Consider the following 21776-nt stretch of genomic DNA (forward strand, 5'->3'; position numbering starts at 1 on the left):
CATGCACCGCTTCACACTCACACATGGGTATACGCTTCCTCGTTTCGGCTGTTTAATCTTTTTCTCCTTATCCTCAGCCTCCACCACCACTATACCACCAGGGTGACCGTGGTCCGTGTTGCCATTATTGAAAGTTCCTCCGTCCTTATTTTTGTCAGCTTTTGCTTGGAAGGCATAAGCAAAGACTGTGGGAGACCCACTCCCCAATAATGGGAATAATATTTTTAAGATGCTGTACTGTATGGCTCTTGTAAGGGGCATTAATACCGTCTTGTTAAGCTACTGCGACCTCCACGTCTCTTCCGAGGGGGATTAAAACCGTCTTGTTAAGCTACTGTGACCTCCACGTCTCTTCCAAGGGGCATTAAAACCGTCTTTTTAAGCTACAGTGACCTCCACGTCTCTTTCGAGGGGCATTAAAACCTTCTTGTTAAGCTGCTGTGACCTCCACCACTTTTCCAAGGGGCATTAAACCCGTCTTGTTAAGCTACTGGGACCTCCACGTCTCTTCCGAGGGGCATTAAAACCGCCTTGTTAAGCTACTGGGACCTCCACATCTCTTCAGAGGGGCATTAAAACCGTCTTGTTAAGCTACTGGGACCTCCACATCTCTTCCGAGGGGCATTAAAACTGTCTTGTTAAGCTACTGTGACCTCCACGTCTCTTCCGAGGGGCATTAAAACCGTCTTGTTAAGCTACTGTGACCTCCACGTCTCTTTCGAGGGGCATTAAAACCGTCTTGTTAAGCTACTGTGACCTCCACCACTTTTCCAAGGGGCATTAAAACCGTCTTGTTAAGCTACTGTGACCTCCACCACTTTTCCAAGGGGCATTAAAACCATCTTGTTAAGCTACTGGGACCTCCACGTCTCTTCCGAGCGGCATTAAAACCATCTTGTTAAGCTACTGTGACCTCCACGTCTCTTCCGAGGGGCATTAAAACTGTCTTGTTAAGCTTCTGTGACCTCCACGTCTCTTTCGAGGGGCATTAAAAACGTCTTGTTAAGCTACTGTGACCTCCACCACTTTCCCAAGGGGCATTAAAACCGTCTTGTTAAGCTACTGTAACCTCCACCACTTTTCCAAGGGGCATTAAAACCGTCTTGTTAAGCTACTGCGACCTCCACCACTTTTCCAAGGGGCATTAAAACCGTCTTGTTAAGCTACTGGGACCTCCACGTCTCTTCCGAGGGGCATTAAAACCATCTTGTTAAGCTACTGTGACCTCCACGTCTCTTCCGAGGGGCATTAAAACCATCTTGTTAAGCTACTAGGACCTCCACGTCTCTTCCGAGGGGCATTAAAACCATCTTGTTAAGCTATTGTGACCTCCACGTCTCTTTCGAGGGGCATTAAAACCGTCTTGTTAAGCTACTGTGACCTCCACCACTTTTCCAAGGGGCATTAAAACCATCTTGTTAAGCTACTGGGACCTCCACGTCTCTTCCGAGGGGCATTAAAACCATCTTGTTAAGCTACTGGGACCTCCACGTCTCTTCCGAGGGGCATTAAAACTGTCTTGTTAAGCTACTGTGACCTCCACGTCTCTTTCGAGGGGCATTAAAAACGTCTTGTTAAGCTACTGTGACCTCCACCACTTTCCCAAGGGGCATTAAAACCGTCTTGTTAAGCTACTGTAACCTCCACCACTTTTCCAAGGGGCATTAAAACCGTCTTGTTAAGCTACTGCGACCTCCACCACTTTTCCAAGGGGCATTAAAACCGTCTTGTTAAGCTACTGGGACCTCCACCTCTCTTCCGAGGGGCATTAAAACCGTCTTGTTAAGCTACTAGGACCTCCACGTCTCTTCCGAGGGGCATTAAAACCGTCTTGTTAAGCTACTGTGACCTCCACCACTTTTCCAAGGAGCATTAAAACCGTCTTGTTAAGCTACTGGGACCTCCACGTCTCTTCAAAGGGGCATTAAAAGCGTCTTCTTACACCACTCTGAACTCCACAGCTCTTCCAAGGGGCATTGAATTATTGTTTTTAATTACCTCTAACCTCCATGACTCTTCCAACGGGCATTGCATTTCCTCCTAATTTTAGTCAGCTTTTGCTTTTCAATGCAAAGGCGAAAACTAAGGGACCGAGTGTGGACACCTGGCCGCCGGGCGGCTGGGGACTGAGTATGGATACCAGTATGCAAAAACTATCGCACAGTCCTGATTTGTGGTAACTTGGTGCTCGGGTAAGGTACCAAGCCAATGTAGAATTTATTAAAACCCGGCACTCAAAAAAGCTTTTGTTAAATTTCTTTTTGATTTTAATCAAGTGAGTACAGTATAACAAACGTTTCGGTCACTCAGGACCTTCATCAGTGTACTAAAACAAAAAAATAAACGTAGATAGAAATAAATATATGGTCAAAAATACAAAAAGACTTTTTGTGGCAAACATTGAATAAACATCACATGACGTGTAGCTTGTGCATAAACAGCGGGACTACCTGCTTTGGAGGGGACAAGGAACAAAGGGCAGGAGGTACGAGGTTGGATGTCCCATAGAGAGAAAAAGACAACATACCAGTATGTGAACAGAGTTCCCTTGAGGTGGACAAAATCCACTAAGAAGGCTGTAATGAGAGAGATGGCTATTGTGAGAGAGGCATATATGGCCCTTCAAAGTTTAAGGAAGCTATGTGGTAGGAACATACCTGAAGTGGGAGATGGCGCTGTGTGGCGTTCCAGAACGCGGTATCCACCGCTTGTTCGTCTAGTGTGTGAGGTGTATTGAGTGTCTACCATATTTATATATGCTGGGGGGCGGACTTGAAGGTAATTAGCAGCATCAGTGGTAGTGGGACGCCGCAATTTCGCACGTAATAGGACCTGCCAAACCGAAAATGACGCGGGGACGCGTCATCAGGTCCTGAAGTCATGTGACGGTCACGTGGGCAGAAGTGCCAAGTGAGTATGGATACCAGGCCGCCAACGCAGCCATGACGTGGTGACCAGATTCCGCCTCCACATGCCTAAAAGGCCCAATTTAAAGTGCAAGCAAGCAGTATGGTATTGCAGCCTGGAGGTGGGTGGGTGGCAGGCTGCATACTTGCGCTTGCATTGCAAGGAATGGGAGAGGTACAATTGAACACTGCCCTGGGACAAGGACTTGAACGGGGATAGTTGCAAGTCTGCAACGACAGGTGCAGGGTGGGAGGCATCTTCGCATGTACCATGAACAGGGGTTTGGCATGCACAAACTACAGCGGAATAGGCTGTCCTTCCCACTAAATGCACTGGGGAGGGCACAGGTAATGTTTTGGTATGCGCACTTAATCTTATGTATAAGGCGCACCGGGACAAATAGGGGCGGCTGGGGACCGTTTATGGACTCCCGGCCGCCCCCAGGTGGCTGGGGACCGTGTGTGGACACCCGGACGCGGGGCGGCTGGGGACTGAGTATGGACACCCGGCCGCCCCCTGGCGGCTGGGGACTGAGCGTGGACACCCGGCCGCCGGGCGGCTGGGGACTGAGTATGGATACCTCGCTGCCGAAGCAGCCATGAGGTAGTGGCCAGCTTGGCCTCCTCCAAACTAAAAGGCCCCATTTCAAGTGAAAGCTAGCAGTATGGCATTGTAGCCTGGGGGTGGGTTGGTGGCAGGCTGCACACTTACGCTTGCATTCCAAGAAAACAAAGCAGATGCTAACTTCTATCATCATCATCATGCTCCTCACCTTGGCACTCTCAACTCCTCTGATGGAGAAGCCAGGGCCCACCAGAGGAGTCTCTGGTTGTCTGGTGGGCTCGTCCAATGCTGCCCTAAAGCAGGCCAGGCTAAGAAAAGTGTGGGGAAGGTTCCCGGGACAAATAGTGGCGGCTGGGGACTGAGTATGGAGACCTTGCCGCCGACGCAACCATGAGGTAGTGGCCAGCTTCGGCCTCCTCCAAACTAAAAGGCCCCATTTCAAGTGCAAGCTAGCAGTATCGTATTGCAACCTGCGTGTAGGTGGGTGGGTGGTTGGCTGCATATTTGCGCTTGCATTGCAAGGAATGGGGGAGGTACAATTGAACACTGCCCTGGGACAAGGACTTGCACGGGGATAGTTGCAAGTCTGCATCTTGTGATGCGGCAAGGATCACTTCTGATGGGCACACTTTTAGGCAGTGACCTGGGTGTCAGAGATGCTTCCAGGGGTCTTCCCCATGCTGTTCCCATGTCTTTTCAGCATTGTATGCATGTGTCACACAGCACATGGCCAGATAAGTTTGTAAAATGTTAAAATGACATTTCCGGTGAATGCATTTGTCACGGTTGAAAGCAATACAAAAGTGCAAAAACGCATAAAAAATGCTACTTGTGAACATAGCCCAAGGTGTGGAGGAGTATTTTTTTTTTTGGTTATTTATTTTACTTTATCCACAAGTCATTACCCTGGAAAGGAACTTCCTTAACATATTTAACAGGAAAGCAGTTTCAGTTTCGTTTTTGAACGTTTTATTGTGAGCCCTTAAAAGTGGCTTAATACCTCTGACCACGTTGTTGACAGCAGTGACCTGGGGGTCAGAAATGCTTCCTGGGGCGATCCCCATGCTGTCCCCATGTCATTTGAGCACTGTCACTATCGTTTTGGGCACTTGTTAGTATTTTAAAAGCCTGCCGGGGGTGCCGCCGCAAAAATGCTCGGGTCTCCCATAGACTAACATTGGGCTCGTTGCTCGGGTCGAGCAACCGAGTATCACGGCGAGCTCGGCCCGAGCTTCGAGCACCCGAGCATTTTAGTGCTCGCTCAACACTAATGCAGACCTCTTCACCAGGCAGACTATGGTCCTGGAACAATGTTCCACTGCAACTGCCGCCCGGTTGTTTGTGGTATCTACAGAAGAAAGTTATGGAGCAAGGCGTTATCTGCTGCAGAGCAGGAGCAGGGATCAAACATCACGTCTGAGGACTGGGCTTATCCTGCCATTCAACCCCCCGTACCTCACTGCACCAAAAGCCAAGGACACTGTGGACCGGGGACTGTTGGGAGGAGCATTGTGCATGCATTAAACTGTGCTGTACTGTGCTTATGGAAGGATTGTGTGCTACTGTATTGACTGTGTGCTGCTAATAGAACGGCTTTGCTGTACTGGAGTCTGTTGCTCAAAAAGACATGCATATTGCACTGGCTGTGCTTCATTAAATGTTACTGTTCTACCGTTTCTGAGAACTCTTGTCAATTGTGTCTGGTCAGCTATTGAATCTAGCGTGTGCCTGAGAGAAGCTGCAGCCTGTGGTCACCCTGAGTAACGGTTCCCCTAGGATTCCAAAGAATTTATGAAACCCGTCTAGCACCTAACTGAACTTAGGCGGCGTGCGTGTAACAGACACTCATTAGTAAAAATTGAGATATCAGAAAATACAGTATGATTGTGTCACTACAAGCCCAAAGTCTAAGATTTTGATAGATAAATAGGGACATTGGTGGTCCTGGGGATCTTCTGTAAATCCAAATCAGCAAATACATGAATATCAATATCCAGCAGTGGCATGTTATTATTAGAAGCTCCAAGTAGTATAGCCTCAGCTGTAGGCCAGCATGTAGATTTGGAGAGGATCCTGTTGTATAATACATTCATCATTGTTACCTTCTTGTCTTCCCTTGTTTCTCGTGGTATAGTGTATTTGTCTTTCTCTATGTAAGTAATTTTGGTTGTGGTGTTCATTCTGCCCGTTTCTTCTGTGTCCCTCATGCAAGTGGATGAGAGGCAGGAGGGGCCAAAAAAGTACATTGGGTGGGAGCTACTTGGATTAGGGAAGGGCACAAGATGTTGTCTAGCACCAGTTTACTTAAAGGGGTTCTTCAAGAATGCAATAAAATGGCCCCCATCACATAATTCAACGATAACCCATCCTAGTCACGGGTCCTGATGGGCTACAGTCTGGAGAAAGACAGCTCCCGAGACCAGTGCCTCAACTCACAGAATGCCAGTATCATAATACATGTACCTCCGTGAGTTAAGGAGAAGGGCTGAAACATCAGAAGAAATTAATCTTCTCTTCTTAATGAGCCCGGAGGACTGAGACTGGAGAAAAAAATACTTTATGCTCAGTTAGCCAGGAGAAGATCTATATCTTCTCCTGTCATAGCACTTCTCCCGTAGGGCCAGTATGTGGGCTTACGATACAGCTCCTCTGTCAGTTGAGAAACAGGTTTCTGGAGCTGTGTTTCTTCAGACTGAAACCATCCTGACACATGAATAGGATGGGTTGCTATTTGAATTACAGTTGTGCTCAAAGTTTACATACCCCGGCAAAATTTTTCCTTTCTTGGCCTTGTTTCAGAGAATATGAATGATAACAAAAAAACTTTTTCTCCACTCATGGTTATTGGTTGGGTGAAGCCATTTATTGTCAAACTACTGTGTTTTCTCTTTTTAAATCTTAATGACAACTAAAAACATCCAAATGACCCTGATCAAAAGTTCACATACCCTGGTGATTTTGTCCTGATAACATGCACAGAATTTGACACAAATGGGTTTGAATGGCTACTAAAGGTAACATCCTCACCTGTGACCTGTTTACTTGTAATCAGTCGGTGTGCATAAAAGCTGAGTGAGATTCTGGTATCCCGACAGACTCTTGCATCTTTCATCCAGCCACTGACGTTTCTGGATTGTGAGTCATGGGGAAAGCAAAAGAATTGATCTACAGGAAGAGGTAGTTAAACACAGGAAAGGGATACAAAAAAATATCCAAGGAATTGATAATGCCAGTCAGCAGCATTCAAACTGTGATTAACAAATGGAAAGTTCTGGGGCTCTGTAAAAACCACACCACGGTCAGGTAGACCAACAAAAATTTTGGTCACAACTGCCAGGAAAATTGTTCAGGATGCAAAGAAAAACCCACAAATAACATCAGCTGAAATTCAGGACTCTCTGAAAACTAGCAGTGTGGCTGTTTCAAGATGCAGAATAAGGAGGCACTTAAAGAAAAATGGGCTGCATGGTCGAGTCGCCAGAAGAAAGCCATTACTGCACAAATGCCTCAAAGTATCTCGTCTACAATACGCCAAACAGCACAGAGACAAGCCTCAAAACTTCTGGAACAAGGTAATTTGGAGTGATGAGACCAAAATTGAACTTTTTGGCCACAACCATAAATGTTACATTTGGAGAGAGGTCAACAAGGCCTATGATGAAAGGAACACCATTCCTACAGTAAAGCATGGAGGTGGATCACTGATGTTTTGGGGATGTGTGAGCTACAAAGGCACAGGAAACATGGTAAAAGTTGAAGGAAAGATGAATGCAGCACGTTATCAGCAAATACTGGAGGCAAAATTGCACTCATCAGCCCGGAAGCTGCGCATGGGACGTACTTGGATGTTCCAACAAGACTACGATCCAAAACACAAGGCCAAGTCGACCTGTCATTGGCTACAGCAGAATAAAGAGGGGAGATCTCAAACGCGCAGTTCATGCTAGACAGCCCAGGAATTTACAGGAACTGGAGGCTTTTTGCCAAGAAGAATGGGCAGCTTTACCATCTGAGAAATTAAAGAACCTCATCCACAACTACCACAAAACACTTCAAGCTGTCATTGATGTTAGAGGGGGCAATACACGGTATTAAGAACTGGGGTATGTGAACTTTTGATCAGGGTCATTTGGATGTTTTTGGTTCTCATTTAGATTTAAAAAAGAGAAAACACAGTAGTTTGACTATAAACGGCTTCACCCAACCAATAACCATGAGTGGAGAAAAAGTTTTTTGTTATCATTCATATTCACTAAAACAAGGCCAAGAAAGGAAAAATTCTGTTGGGTTATGTATACTTTTGAGCACAACTGTACGTGAATGGGGCCATTTCATTATACTTGGAAAAAACCCCTTTAGGAACTGGACTTGTTGGATTACATGCCGAGAGGAAGAGAAGGTTGATAATATTTGGTGACTGGCTGCACCAAGGCACACATTGCTGGATTGATATAGAAAGGAAAAAAGGAAGAAGAAATAAGAAGCAGGTAGGGTTAGCACAGTGTGAAGTGGTTTTGTGACTGAAATGTTTTGTAGTCAGCTCCTGTTGTGGTTGAGATCCCCAAGCTGCGGAGAGGTCACTCACTCAAATATAACACTAGAAAGATATTGTGCACTTGTCCTATTGTTTAGAATGCCAATAGCAATCATCACTGCCATTCACCTTTCAACGTGAAAGCGAGCGGAGTTGGACAACTCATTTAAAGAGAGTTTTTTAATAGCTCTATTAACCTTCTAAGTTGTAGAAATAGCACTAAAGCTTACCGGTGTTTGCACCATTAAGGGCCGGTGTAAATGCATTTTGTGGACTGTTCCATAAACGTCGACTTTTTCAGTACATTCCAGCTGATTAATAATACAGTCAAGAGCTATGAAGATCCCAGATCTTCCGGTGCCAGTCCTATAGGAAAGTCATACGCCATATCATACAAGACAATATATGGCAATGCAGAAATATTTATAAAAGTAATCCCTGTTATAATAGACATTCCTATTATATATTACCTATTATATTATATCTCTACTAGCTATTGAACCCGTTCTACGCCCGGGTGGCAAGCATTTTTATTGGTACATTTTTAATTTTATTAATGGCGCAGGATAGCATGGTATGCGCACTTGCTGACTCCTGCACCATTAATAAAATTAATAAATTAATTAATAAAATAAAATTAATAAAATTTTGTTTAAAGACGTTGTCTGCGAAATCGCATATACAGTGACTTCAATAAAATGGTGCAGTGTGGTATGCACACGTGCTGACTCTGGCGCCTCACTGTGCAGGCGCCACCCATTCCAGCTTCGGACAGACGGACGCGTCCAGCATATATAGAATACAGAGGGTGTACTCACTTATACTGAGCGCAGTATGTATAACGTACTGAGAATACAGGGGGGTGTACTCACTTATGCTGAGCGCTGTGTATATAACGCACTGATAAAACATGGGGGTGTACTCACTTATGCTGAGCGCTGTATATATAATGTCCTTAGAATACAGGGGGTGTACTCACTTACGCTGAACGCTGTATATATAACAGTGAGAATACAGGGGGGTGTACTCACTTACGCTGAGCGCTGTATGTATAACGTACTGAGAATACAGAGGGTGTACTCACTTACGCTGAGCATTGTATGTATAACGTACTGAGAATACAGGTGGGTGTACTCACTTATGCTGAGCACTGTATGTATAACGTACTGAGAATATGGGGGGGTATACTCACTTATGCTGAGCACTGTATGTATAACGTTCTTACAATACAGGGTGTGTACTCACGCTGAGTGCTGTATGTATAACGTACTGAGAATACAGGGGGTGTACTCACTTACAGTACAGACCAAAAGTTTGGACACACCTTCTCATTTAAAGATTTTTCTGTATTTTCATGACTTTGAAAATTGTACATTCACACTGAAGGCATCAAAACTATGAATTAACACATGTGGAATTATATACTTAACAAAAAAGTGTGAAACAACTGAAAATATGTCTTATATTCTAGGTTCTTCAAAGTAACCACCTTTTGCTTTGATGACTGCTTTGCACACTCTTGGCATTCTCTTGATGAGCTTCAAGAGGTAGTCACCAGAAATGGTCTTCACTTCACAGGTGTGCCCTGTCAGGTTTAATAAGTGGGATTTCTTGCCTTATAAATGGGGTTGGGACCATCAATTGTGTTGAGCAGAAGTCTGGTGGATACACAGCTGATAGTCCTACTGAATAGACTGTTAGCTGCTTTTTTCTTGCCATAATACAAATTCTAAGTAAAGAAAAACGAGTGGCCATCATTACTTTAAGAAATGAAGGTCAGTCAGTGCGAAAAATTGGGCAAACTTTGAAAGTGTCCCCAAGTGCAGTTGCAAAAACCATCAAGCGCTACAAAGAAACTGGCTCACATGAGGACCGCCCCAGGAAAGGAAGACCAAGAGTCACCTCTGGTTTGAGGATAAGTTTATCCGAGTCACCAGCCTCAGAAATCGCAGGTTAACAGCAGCTCAGATTAGAGACCAGGTCAATGCCACACAGAGTTCTAGCAGCAGACACATCTCTTCAACCACTGTTAAGAGGAGACTTTGTGCAGCAGGCCTTCATGGTAAAATAGCTGCTAGGAAACCATTGCTAAGGACAGGCAACAAGCAAGAGAGACTTGTTTGGGCTAAAGAACACAAGGAATGGACATTAGACCAGTGGAAATCTGTACCTTGGTCTGATGAGTCCAAATTTGAGATCTTTGGTTCCAACCACCGTGTCTATGTGCGACGCAAAAAAGGTGAACGGATGGACTCTACATGCCTGGTTCCCACCGTGAAGCATGGAGGAGGAGGTGTGATGGTGTGGGGGTGCTTTGCTGGTGACACTGTTGGGGATTTATTTAAAATTGAAGGCATACTGAACCTGCATGGCTACCACAGCATCTTGCAGCGGCATGCTATTCCATCCGGTTTGCGTTTAGTTGGACCATCATTTATTTTTCAACAGGACAATTACCCCAAACACACCTCCAGGCTGTGTAAGGGCTATTTGACCAAGAGGGAGAGTAATGAGGTGCTACGCCAGATGACCTGGCGTCCATCGTCACCAGACCTGAACCCAATCGAGATGGTTTGGGGTGAGCTGGACCGCAGAGTGAAGGCAAAAGGGCCAACAAGTGCTAAGCATCTCTGGGAACTCCTTCAAGATTGTTGGAAGACCATTTCCGGTGACTACCTCTTGAAGCTCATCAAGAGAATGCCAAGAGTGTGCAAAGCAGTCATCAAAGCAAAAGGTGTCTACTTTGAAGAACCTAGAATATAAGACATATTTTCAGTTGTTTCACACTTTTTTTGTTAAGTATATAATTCCACATGTGTTAATTCATAGTTTTGATGTCTTCAGTGTGAATGTACAATTTTCATAGTCATGAAAATACAGAAAAATCTTTAAATGAGAAGGTGTGTCCAAACTTTTGGTCTGTACTGTATGCTGAGCACTGTATGTATAACGTACTGAGAATACAGAGGGGTGTACTCACTTACGCTGAGCATTGTATGTATAAAGTTTTGAGAATACAGGGGGGTGTACTCACTTATGCTGAGCACTGTATGTATAACGTACTGAGAATACGGGGGAGTGTACTCACTTATGCTGAATGCTGTATGTATAACGTACTTACAATACAGGGGGTGTACTCACGCTGAGCGCTGTATATATAATGTACTGAGAATACAGGGGGGTGTACTCACTTACGCTGTTCGCTGTATATATAATGTGCTGAGAATACAGAGGGTGTACTAATTTATGCTGAGTGCTGTGTATATAATGTACTGAGAAATCATGGGGGTGTACTCACTTATGCTGAGCGCTGTATATATAATGTTCTTAGAATACAGGGGGGTGTACTCACTTACGCTGAACGCTGTATATATAACATAGTGAGAATACAGGGGGGTGTACTCACTTACGCTGAATGCTGTATATATAATGAACTGAGAATACAGAGGGGTGTACTCACTTACGCTTAGCACTGTATGTATAACGTACTGAGAATACAGGGGGTGTACTCACTCAAGAGCTGTATATATAACGTATTGAGAATACAGGGGGGTGTACTCACTTACGCTGAGCGCTGTATGTATAACATACTGAGAATACAGAGGGGTGTACTCACTTAAGCTGAGCATTGTATGTATAACGTACTGATAATACAGGGGGATGTACTCACTTACACGGAGCGCTTTATATATAACGTACTGAGAATACAGGGGGGTGTACTCACTCACGCTGAGCGCTGTATGTATAACGTACTGAGATTACAGAGGGTGTACTCACTTACGCTGAGCGCTGTATGTATAATGTACTGAGATTACAGAGGGTGTACTCACTTACGCTGAGCGTTGTTTGTATAACGTACTGAGAATACAGGGGGGTGTACTCACTTACTCTAAATGCTGTATATATAACGTACTGAGAATACAGGGGGGTGTACTCATTCACGCTGAGAGCTGTATGTATAACGTACTGAGGATACAGGGGGGTGTACTCACTTATGCTAAGCACTGTATGTATAATGTACTGAGAATACAGGGGGGTGTACTCACTTACGCTGAGCGCTGTATATATAATGTACTGAGAATACAGGGGGGTGTACTCACTCACGCTGAGAGCTGTATGTATAACGTAATGAGATTACAGTGGGTGTACTCACTTACGCTGAGCGCTGTATGTATAACGTACTGAGATTACAGAGGGTGTACTCACGCTGAGCGTTGTTTGTATAACGTACTGAGAATACAGGGGGTGTACTCACTTATGCTGAGCACTGTATATATAACGTACTGAGAATACAATGGGTGTACTCACGCTGAGTGCTGTATGTATAACGTACTGAGAATACAGGGGGTGTACTCACTTACGCTGAGCGCTGTATGTATAACGTACTGAGAATACAGGGGGGGTGTACTCACATATGCTAAGCACTGTATGTATAATGTACTGAGAATACAGGGGGGTGTACTCACTTATGCTGAGTGATGTATGTATAACGTATTGAGAATACAGAGGGGTGTACTCACTTACGCTGAGCGCTGTATATATAATGTACTGAGAATACAGGGGGGTGTACTCACTTACGCTGAGTGCTGTATGTATAACGTACTGAGATTACAGAGGGTGTACTCACTTACGCTGAGCGTTGTTTGTATAACGTACTGAGAATACAGGGGGTGTACTCACTTATGCTGAGCACTGTATATATAACGTACTGAGAATACAGAGGGTGTACTCACTTACGCTGAGCGCTGTATGTATAACGTACTGAGAATACAGGGGGTGTACTCACTTACGCTGAGCGCTGTATGTATGACGTACTGCGAATACAGGGGAGTATACTCACTTACACTGAGCGCTGTATGTATAATGTACTGAGAATACATGGGGTGTACTCACTTATGATAAGCACTGTATGTATAATGTACTGAGAATACAGGGGGGTGTACTCACTTATGCTGAGTGATGTATGTATAACGTATTGAGAATACAGAGGGGTGTACTCACTTACGCTAAGCGCTGTATGTATAATATACTGAGAATACAGAGGGGTGTACTCACTCACGCTGAGCGCTGTATATATAACGTATTGAGAATACAGGGGGGTGTACTCACTTACGCTGAGCGCTGTATGCATAACTTACTGAGAATACAGGGGGGTGTACTCACTTACGCTGAGCGCTGTATGTATAACGTACTGAGAATACAGGGGGGTGTACTCACTTATGCTGAGCACTGTATGTATAATGTACTGAGAATTCAGGGGGGTGTACTCATCACGCTGTGCGCTGTATATATAATGTACTGAGAATACAGAGGGGTGTACTCACGCTGAGCGCTGTATGTATAACGTACTGAGAATACAGGGGGGTGTACTCACTTATGCTGAGCGCTGTATGTATAACGTACTGAGAATAAATGGGGTGTACTCCCTTACACTGAGCGCTGTATGTATAAAGTACTGAGAATATAGGGGGGTGTACTCACTTATTCTGACTGCTGTGTATATAATGTACTGAGAATACAGGGGGGTGAACTCACTTATGCTGAGCGCTGTATGTATAACGTACTGAGAACAGAGTGGGGTGTACTCACTTACACTGAGCGCTGTATGTATAACGTACTGAGAATACAGGGGGGTGTACTCACGCTGAGCGCTGTATGTATTACGTACTGAGAATACAGGGGGTGTACTAACTTATGCTGAGCACTGTATGTATAACGTACTGAGAATACAGGGGGTGCACTCACTTACACTTAGCGCTGTATATATAACGTACTGATAATACAGGGGGGTGTACTCACTTACGCTGTTCGCTGTATATATAATGTGCTGAGAATACAAAGGATGTACTCATTTATGCTGAGCGCTGTGTATATAATGTACTGAGAAAACATGGAGGTGTACTCACTTATGCTGAGTGCTGTATATATAATGTTCTTAGAATACAGGGGGGTGTACTCACTTATGCTGAGCGCTGTATGTATAACATACTGAGAATACAGGGGGGTGTACTGACTCACACTGAGCGCTGTATGTATAACGTACTGAGAATACAGGGGGTGCACTCACTTACACTTAGCGCTGTATATATAACGTACTGATAATACAGGGGGGTGTACTCACTTACGCTGTTCGCTGTATATATAATGTACTCAGAATACAGAGGGGTGTATTCTCTTACGTTGAGCGCTGTATGTATAACGTACTGAGAATACAGGGGGTGTACTCACTCACGCTGAGCGCTGTATATATAACATACTGAGAATACAGAGGGTGTACTCACTTACGCTGAGCGCTGTATGATTAACATACTGAGAATACAGGGGGGTGTACTCACTCACACTGAGCGCTGTATGTATAACGTACTGAGAATACAGGGGGTGTACTCACTCATGCTGAGCACTGTATGTATAGCATACTGAGAATACAGGAGGGTGTACTCACCTACGCTGAGCATTGTATGTATAACGTACTGAGAATACAGGGGGGTATACTCACTTACACGGAGCACTTTATATATAACGTACTGAGAATACAGGGGGGTGTACTCACGCTGAGCGCTGTATGTATAACGTAATGAGATTACAGAGGGTGTACTCACTTACGCTGAGCGTTGTTTGTATAACGTACTGAGAATACAGGGGAGTGTACTCACTTATGCTGAGCACTGTATATATAACGTACTGAGAATACAGGGGGGTGTACTCACTTACGCTGAATGCTGTATATATAATGTACTGAGAATACCGAGGGGTGTACTCACTTATGCTGAGCGCTATATATATAACGTACTGAGAATAGAGGGGGGTGTACTCACTCACGCTGAGCGCTGTATATATAACGTACTGAGAATACAGAGGGTGTACTCACTTACGCTGAGCGCTGTATGTATAACGTACTGAGAATACAGGGGGTGTACTCACTTACGCTGAGCGCTGTATGAATTGTTGGCATATACTACAGATTAGGACTTATTATAGGTGAAAGGAGGACTTTTTACTAACCAGACAGCAGATGGCGATAGTGTGTAAAGTTACAGTGCTGGCCAAAAGTATTGGCACCCCTGCAATTCTGTCAGATAATACTCAGTTTCTTCCTGAAAATGATTGCAATCACAAATTCTTTGGTATTATTCTCTTCATTTAATTTGTCTTCAATGAAAAAAACACAAAAAGAATTGTCCTAAAGCCAAATTGGATATAATTCCACACCAAACCTAAAAAAGGGGGTGGACAAAAGTATTGGCACCCTTTGAAAAATCATGTGCTGCTTCTCTAATTCGTGTAATTAACAGCACCTGTAACTTACCTGTGGCACCTAACAGGTGTTGGCAATAACTAAATCACACTTGCAGCCAGTTAACATGGATTAAAGTTGACTCAACCTCTGTCCTGTGTCCTTGTGTGTACCACATTGAGCATGGAGAAAAGAAAGACAAAAGAACTGTCTGAGGACTTGAGAAACCAAATTGTGAGGAAGCATGAGCAATCTCAAGGCTACAAGTCCATCTCCAAAGACCTGAATGTTCCTGTGTCTTCCGTGCGCAGTGTCATCAAGAAGTTTAAAGCACATGGCACTGTGGCTAACCTCCCTAGATGTGGACAGAAAAGAAAAATTGACGAGAGATTTCAACGCAAGATTGTGCGGATGGTGGATAAAGAACCTCGACTAACATCCAAACAAGTTCAAGCTGCCCTGCAGTCCGAGGGTCCAACAGTGTCAACCCGTACTATCCGTCGACGTCTGAATGAAAAGGGACTGTATGGTAGGATACCCAGGAAAACCCCACTTCTTACCCCGAGACATAAAAAAGCCAGGCTGGAGTTTGCCAAAACTTACCTGAGAAAGCCTAAAACATTTTGGAAGAATGTTCTCTGGTCAGATGAGACAAAAGTAGAGCTTTTTGGGAAAAAGCATCAACATAGAGTGTACAGGAAAAAAAAAGAGGCATTCAAAGAAAAGAACACGGTCCCTACAGTCAAACATGGCGGAGGTTCCCTGATGTTTTGGGGTTGGTTTGCTGCCTCTGGCACTGGACTGCTTGACCGTGTGCATGGCATTATGAAGTCTGAAGACTACCAACAAATTTTGCAGCATAATGTAGGGCCCAGTGTGAGAAAGCTGGGTCTCCCTCAGAGGTCATGGGTCTTCCAGCAGGACAATGACCCAAAACACACTTCCAAAAGCACTATAAAATGGTTTTAGAGAAAGCACTGGAGACTTCTAAGGTGGCCAACAATGAGTCCAGACCTGAATCCCATAGAACACCTGTGGAGAGATCTCAAAATGGCAGTTTGGAGAAGGCACCCTTGAAATATCAGGGACCTGGAGCAGTTTGCCAAAGAAGAATGGTCTACAATTCCAGCAGAGCATTGTAAGAAACTCATTGATGGTTACCGGAAGCATTTGTTCGCAGTTATTTTGGCTAAAGGTTGTGCAACCAAGTATTAGGCTGAGGGTGCCAATACTTTTGTCCGGCCCTTTTTTGGAGTTTTGTGTGAAATGATCAATGATTTGATTTTTGCTTCATTCTCTTTTGTGTTTTTTCCTTGCAAGCAAATTAAATGAAGAGAATAATACCAAAGAATTTGTGATTGCAATCATTTTCAGGAAGAAACTGAGTATTATCTGACAGAATTGCAGGGGTGCCAATACTTTTGGCCAGCTCTGTATATGCTTGCTGTAATGGGGGAGGAAAGCTCTCAATTGTTGGTTGTTTTTACTTCCTGTGTTTTTCTTTTTCCTGAATGTGTTATGTCAGCAGCACACGGACTGTGTGACACTGAATTGTATCTCATGTTTAACCAGTGTGAAGTAAATACTGTTTACTCAAGATATCTTGCTGATTGAAGCTCTTGTAAGTACAGTGGTGACTGCAAGAAGATGCACTCTGCGACCAGTTATGGGCCCAGGCCAGAGCCCAGACACTAAAGCCCAGACACTACGCCCGCACTACAAGAGGATCCCAGTTTATAACCCCAGATAACGGAGCACACAGATAAGCTCTGTAAACAGAAGGAAATAAATCCAGATACAGAGTGACAAAGGAATTCATGATCCCAGTAGCTGGATATAATTACAGAGAATTCAACACAGGCAGGACATACAGGAACTATCAGCAAGAAGAAAAAAAACAGGAGAATATCTTCAGTACAACTCTCTAAACAAGTAAGACTATATAAAGATGATGAGTAACACAGAAGTGAAATTCACAGTAGCTAAACTGAATAGTGAAAATTATCAGTTATGGAAATTCAAAGTAGAGATGTTGTTATCTAAGGGAAGTAATTGTTACAGAAAGACCAGATCAAGATAATCAGACATGGGATAAGAAGAATAGACAAGCGAGAGACACCATTAGCTTATTAGTGGATGATGCTCAATTAATACATATAAGAAATGAAGAAACAGCTAAAGGAATGTGGGAAGAATTAAGAAAACTGTATGAAAGACCTAGCTTGAATCACAAGTTATTTTTATTAAGAAAGCTTTACAGTATGAGATTGAGTGCAAATGACGACATGCAGAAGCACATATTCTCAATGATGGAAGTGATATCACAGCTAAGATCTATTGGTGAAGACATTAAAGATAGTCATGTAGCAGCCATATTATTGTGCAGTTTACCAGATTCGTATACAGCCTTGATAAATGCCCTTGAGACGAGACCAGAAACTGACATTACATTAGATTTTGTGAAAACAAGACTAACAGATGAATGTCAGAGAAGAAAAGACCAAAGAAATGATTCTTCTGCTGAAAAGGACAGTGAAAACACTCTTAAAGCTACAGAATTTAAAAAACCATATGGTGAAGAGACAAGAGAATGCTTCAGATGTAAGAAAAAAGGTCATTTAAAGAAAGACTGTACCATATAGAAAGCAGAACAACAAAAATTACAACATAAAAAGCATACACAGAAAGTAAAAAACACAATTTCCGATTCATGTGAGAATAATTGGAATGGCACATTTAAAGTAACAGAGAAGAAATCATCACTTGGTTGGTTTATTGATTCAGGAGCAACGAGTCATATGACAAGTGACAAGAATTTCTTTTCTGATCTTGATTTAGATAAGAAAGAAGCTATTTATCTTGCAGATGGAAGCAAAATAACTGCAGAAGGTATCGGACAAGGTATGCTAAATTGTTCAAACAAGTTCGGAATAGATTCAAAGATACTTGTACAGGATGTGTTGTATGTTCCAAAATTGGAAGGCAGATTATTATCTGTGAAACGTTTAACAGCAAAAGGACTTACAGTAAAATTCAAAGACAATGAGTGTGCAATTATTGCAGGAAACAAGGTGATCACCAAAGTCAAGGCAGATGAACAATTACAGTTAGGTCCATATATATTTGGACAGAGACAACATTTTTCTAATTTTGGTTCTAGACATTACCACAATGTATTTTAAACAAAACAATTCAGATGCAGTTGAAGTTTAGACTTTCAGCTTTCATTTGAGGGTATCCACATTAAAATTGGATGAAGGGTTTAGGAGTTTCAGCTCCTTAACATGTGCCACCCTGTTTTTAAAGGGACCAAAAGTAATTGGACAATTGACTCCAAGGCTATTTCATGGACAGGTGTGGGCAATCCCTTCGTTATGTCATTCTCAATTAAGCAGATAAAAGGCCTGGAGTTGATTTGAGGTGTGAGGCTTGCATTTGGAAGGTTTTGCTGTGAAGTAAACATGCGGTCAAAGGAGCTCTCCATGCAGGTGAAACAAGCCATCCTTAAGCTGCAAAAACAGAAAAAACCCATCCGAGAAATTGCTACAATATTAGGAGTGGCAAAATGTACAGTTTGGTACATCCTGAGAAAGAAAGAAAGCACTGGTGAACTCATCAATTCAAAAAGAGCTGGGCACCCACGGAAGACAACAGTGGTGGATGATCGCATAATAATCTCCATGGTGAAGAGAAACCCCTTCACAACAGCCAACCAAGTGAACAACACTCTCCAGGAGGTAGGCATATCAATATCCAAATCTACCATAAAGAGAAGACTGCATGAAAGTAAATACAGAGGGTTCACTGCACGGTGCAAGCCACTCATAAGCATCAAGAATAAAAAGGCTAGACTGGACTTTGCTAAAAAACATCTAATAAGCCAGCACAGTTCTGGAAGAACATTCTTTGGACAGGAAACCAAGATCAACCTCTACCAGAATGAAGGAAAGAGAAAAGTATGGCGAAGGCGTGGTAAAGCTCATGATCCAAAGCATACCACATCATCTGTAAAACACGGCGGAGGCAGTGTGATGGCTTTGGCATGCATGGCTGCCAGTGGTACTGGGTCACTAGTGTTTATTGATGATGTGACACAGGACAGAAGCAGCCGAGTGAATTCTGATGTATTCAGAGCCATACTGTGTGCTCAGATCCAGCCAAATGCAGCCAAACTGATTGGTCGTCGTTTCATACTACAGATGGACAATGACCCAAAACATAAAGCCAAAGCAGCCCAGGAGTTTATTAAAGCAAAGAAGTGGAATATTCTTGAATGACCAAGTCAGTCACCTGATCTCAACCCAATTGAGCATGCATTTCACTTGTTAAAGACTAAACTTCAGACAGAAAGGCCCACAAACAAACAGCAACTGAAAACCACCGCAGTGAAGGCCTGGCAGAGCATCAAAAAGGAGGAAACACAGCGTCTGATGATGTCCATGAGTTCAAGACTTCAGGCAGTCATTGCCAACAAAGGGTTTTCAACCAAGTACTAGAAATTAACATTTTATTTACAATTATTTAATCTGTCCAATTACTTTTGGTCCCTTTAGAAACAGGGTGGCACATGTTAAGGTGCTGAAACTCCTAAACCCTTCATCCAATTTTAATGTGGATACCCTCAAATGAAAGCTGAAAGTCTGAACTTCAACTGCATCTGAATTATTTTGTTTAAAATTCATTGTGGTAATGTCTAGAACCAAAATTAGAAAAATGTTGTCTCTGTCCAAATATATATGGACCTAACTGTATATCATTTTGACACACCAAAGGAACAGATAAAGGTATGTACACATGATCACAAAAACTGTATTCACATGTGGCATAGACGACTAGGACATAGACACCCTGACAGTATAAGGGAACTACAGAGAAAAGAATTGACAAAAGATTTAAAGATATCAGATTGCTCAATTACCGTAAGATGTGAATGTTGAATAAAATCCAAAGCCACAAGGATATCTATTCCAAAAGAAAGTGAGATGAAAAGCGAAAGACCACTTGATTTGGTGCATACTGATGTATGTGGACCCATGAAAGTGACTACATCAGGAGGCAATGGATACATGTTGACTTTTATAGACGACTACTCAAGATACACAGTCACATACTTAATTAAGAACAAAAGTGAAGTTTTTCATAAACTTGTAGACTATGTAACAAGATCAAGTAACAAATTTCAAAGGAAGCCAATTGTCATCAGAAGTGATAATGGAGGTGAATTTACATGTCACAGAATAGAAGACTACTTAAGACAAAATGGAATAGAACACCAGAAAACTGTTCCATACACACCTGAACAAAATGGAGTAGCAGAAAGGAAAAACAGAACTGTAACAGAAATGATAAGATGTATGCTAACGGATTCCAAACTACCAGAGAAATATTGGGGTGAGGCAGCAATGACAGCTACATATCTACAGAACCGACTTTTTTCCAGAAAACTAACGAAAACTCCATATGAACTGTGGCAAGGTATGAAACCAAGTGTCAATCATTTAAAAGTTTTTGGATGTAAAGTTTTTATATTCATTCCAACAGAAAAACGTTCCAAACTTCAAAACAGATCCATGGAAGAAATATTCATTGGATATAGTGAAAATTGCAAAGGATATATAATCCTAGATCCCAAAACAGACAGAGTTACGGTGAGTAACAGTGTGATATTCATTGAAGATATAAATGAAGACATTATGTTTTCAGTTGAAACAAAAAATGAGAAAAACAATAGTGACATAACTGAAGAAATATCTGATGAGAAAGAAGTAGAAATTAATGAAGAACAAAATACTGAAAGTGAAGAATCACAACTACAAACAGACACAGAACCAAGACGTTCAATGAGAGAGAACAAAGGAAAAACCACCAAAACGTCTCTCATACAAGACAAGCATAAGAAAAATCTATGAGCCTACCTCTTGGGAAGACATATCTAAAATTCCTGAAGAAGAAGCTAATAAATGGATAGAAGCAACAGAAACAGAAATTAAATCCATGCATGATTCAAATACATGGACACTAACAGATTTGCCAGAAGGAAGAAAAGCCATAGGATGGAAATGGATTTTTAAAGTAAAATACCAAACAGATGGCACAGTTGAAAGATACCGAGCAAGACTCGTAGCTCAAGGGTATTCTCCAAGATATGGAGAAGACTATGATGAGACATTTGCTCCAGTTGCCTAACACACTACAATAAGAACTTTACTTACAGTTGCAGCAATGAAACAGATGGAACTGAGACATCATTTTTTGAATGGAGATTTAACAGAAGACATTTACATGGAACAACCTCCAGGATTCAAAGAGGAATGAAATCCAAACAAAGTTTGCAAACTACAGAAAAGCATATATGGTTTAAAGCAAGCAGCTAAAGCGTGGAATGACAAAATCACGGAAGTACTTACAAATGAAAAATTTCTAAGAAGCAAAGCTGATCCATGCTTGTACACAAAAAGGCTGATTAATAGATGGATTTATGTACTCATATATGTAGACGACATTTTGATTTGTTTTAAACAAGAAAGGGATAAAGAA

At 42.7% G+C, this 21776-nt stretch overlaps 1 protein-coding gene across 1 annotated transcript in view; it reads right to left on the reverse strand.

Annotated features, from left to right (window-relative positions):
* Positions 1 to 21776, reverse strand: part of LOC141173600 (receptor-type tyrosine-protein phosphatase eta-like) — an 88833-nt gene that overhangs the window by 12385 nt on the left and 54672 nt on the right. The window contains exon 15 of the mRNA XM_073657899.1: positions 8236 to 8371. Coding sequence (XP_073514000.1) covers positions 8236 to 8371 — 136 coding nt within the window. The remainder of the gene's footprint in view (positions 1 to 8235; positions 8372 to 21776) is intronic.

Source organism: Phyllobates terribilis, unplaced genomic scaffold, assembly GCF_046119375.1.
Source record: "Phyllobates terribilis strain yellow unplaced genomic scaffold, ASM4611937v1 Scaffold_13__5_contigs__length_258822181, whole genome shotgun sequence".
NCBI lineage: Eukaryota > Metazoa > Chordata > Amphibia > Anura > Dendrobatidae > Phyllobates > Phyllobates terribilis.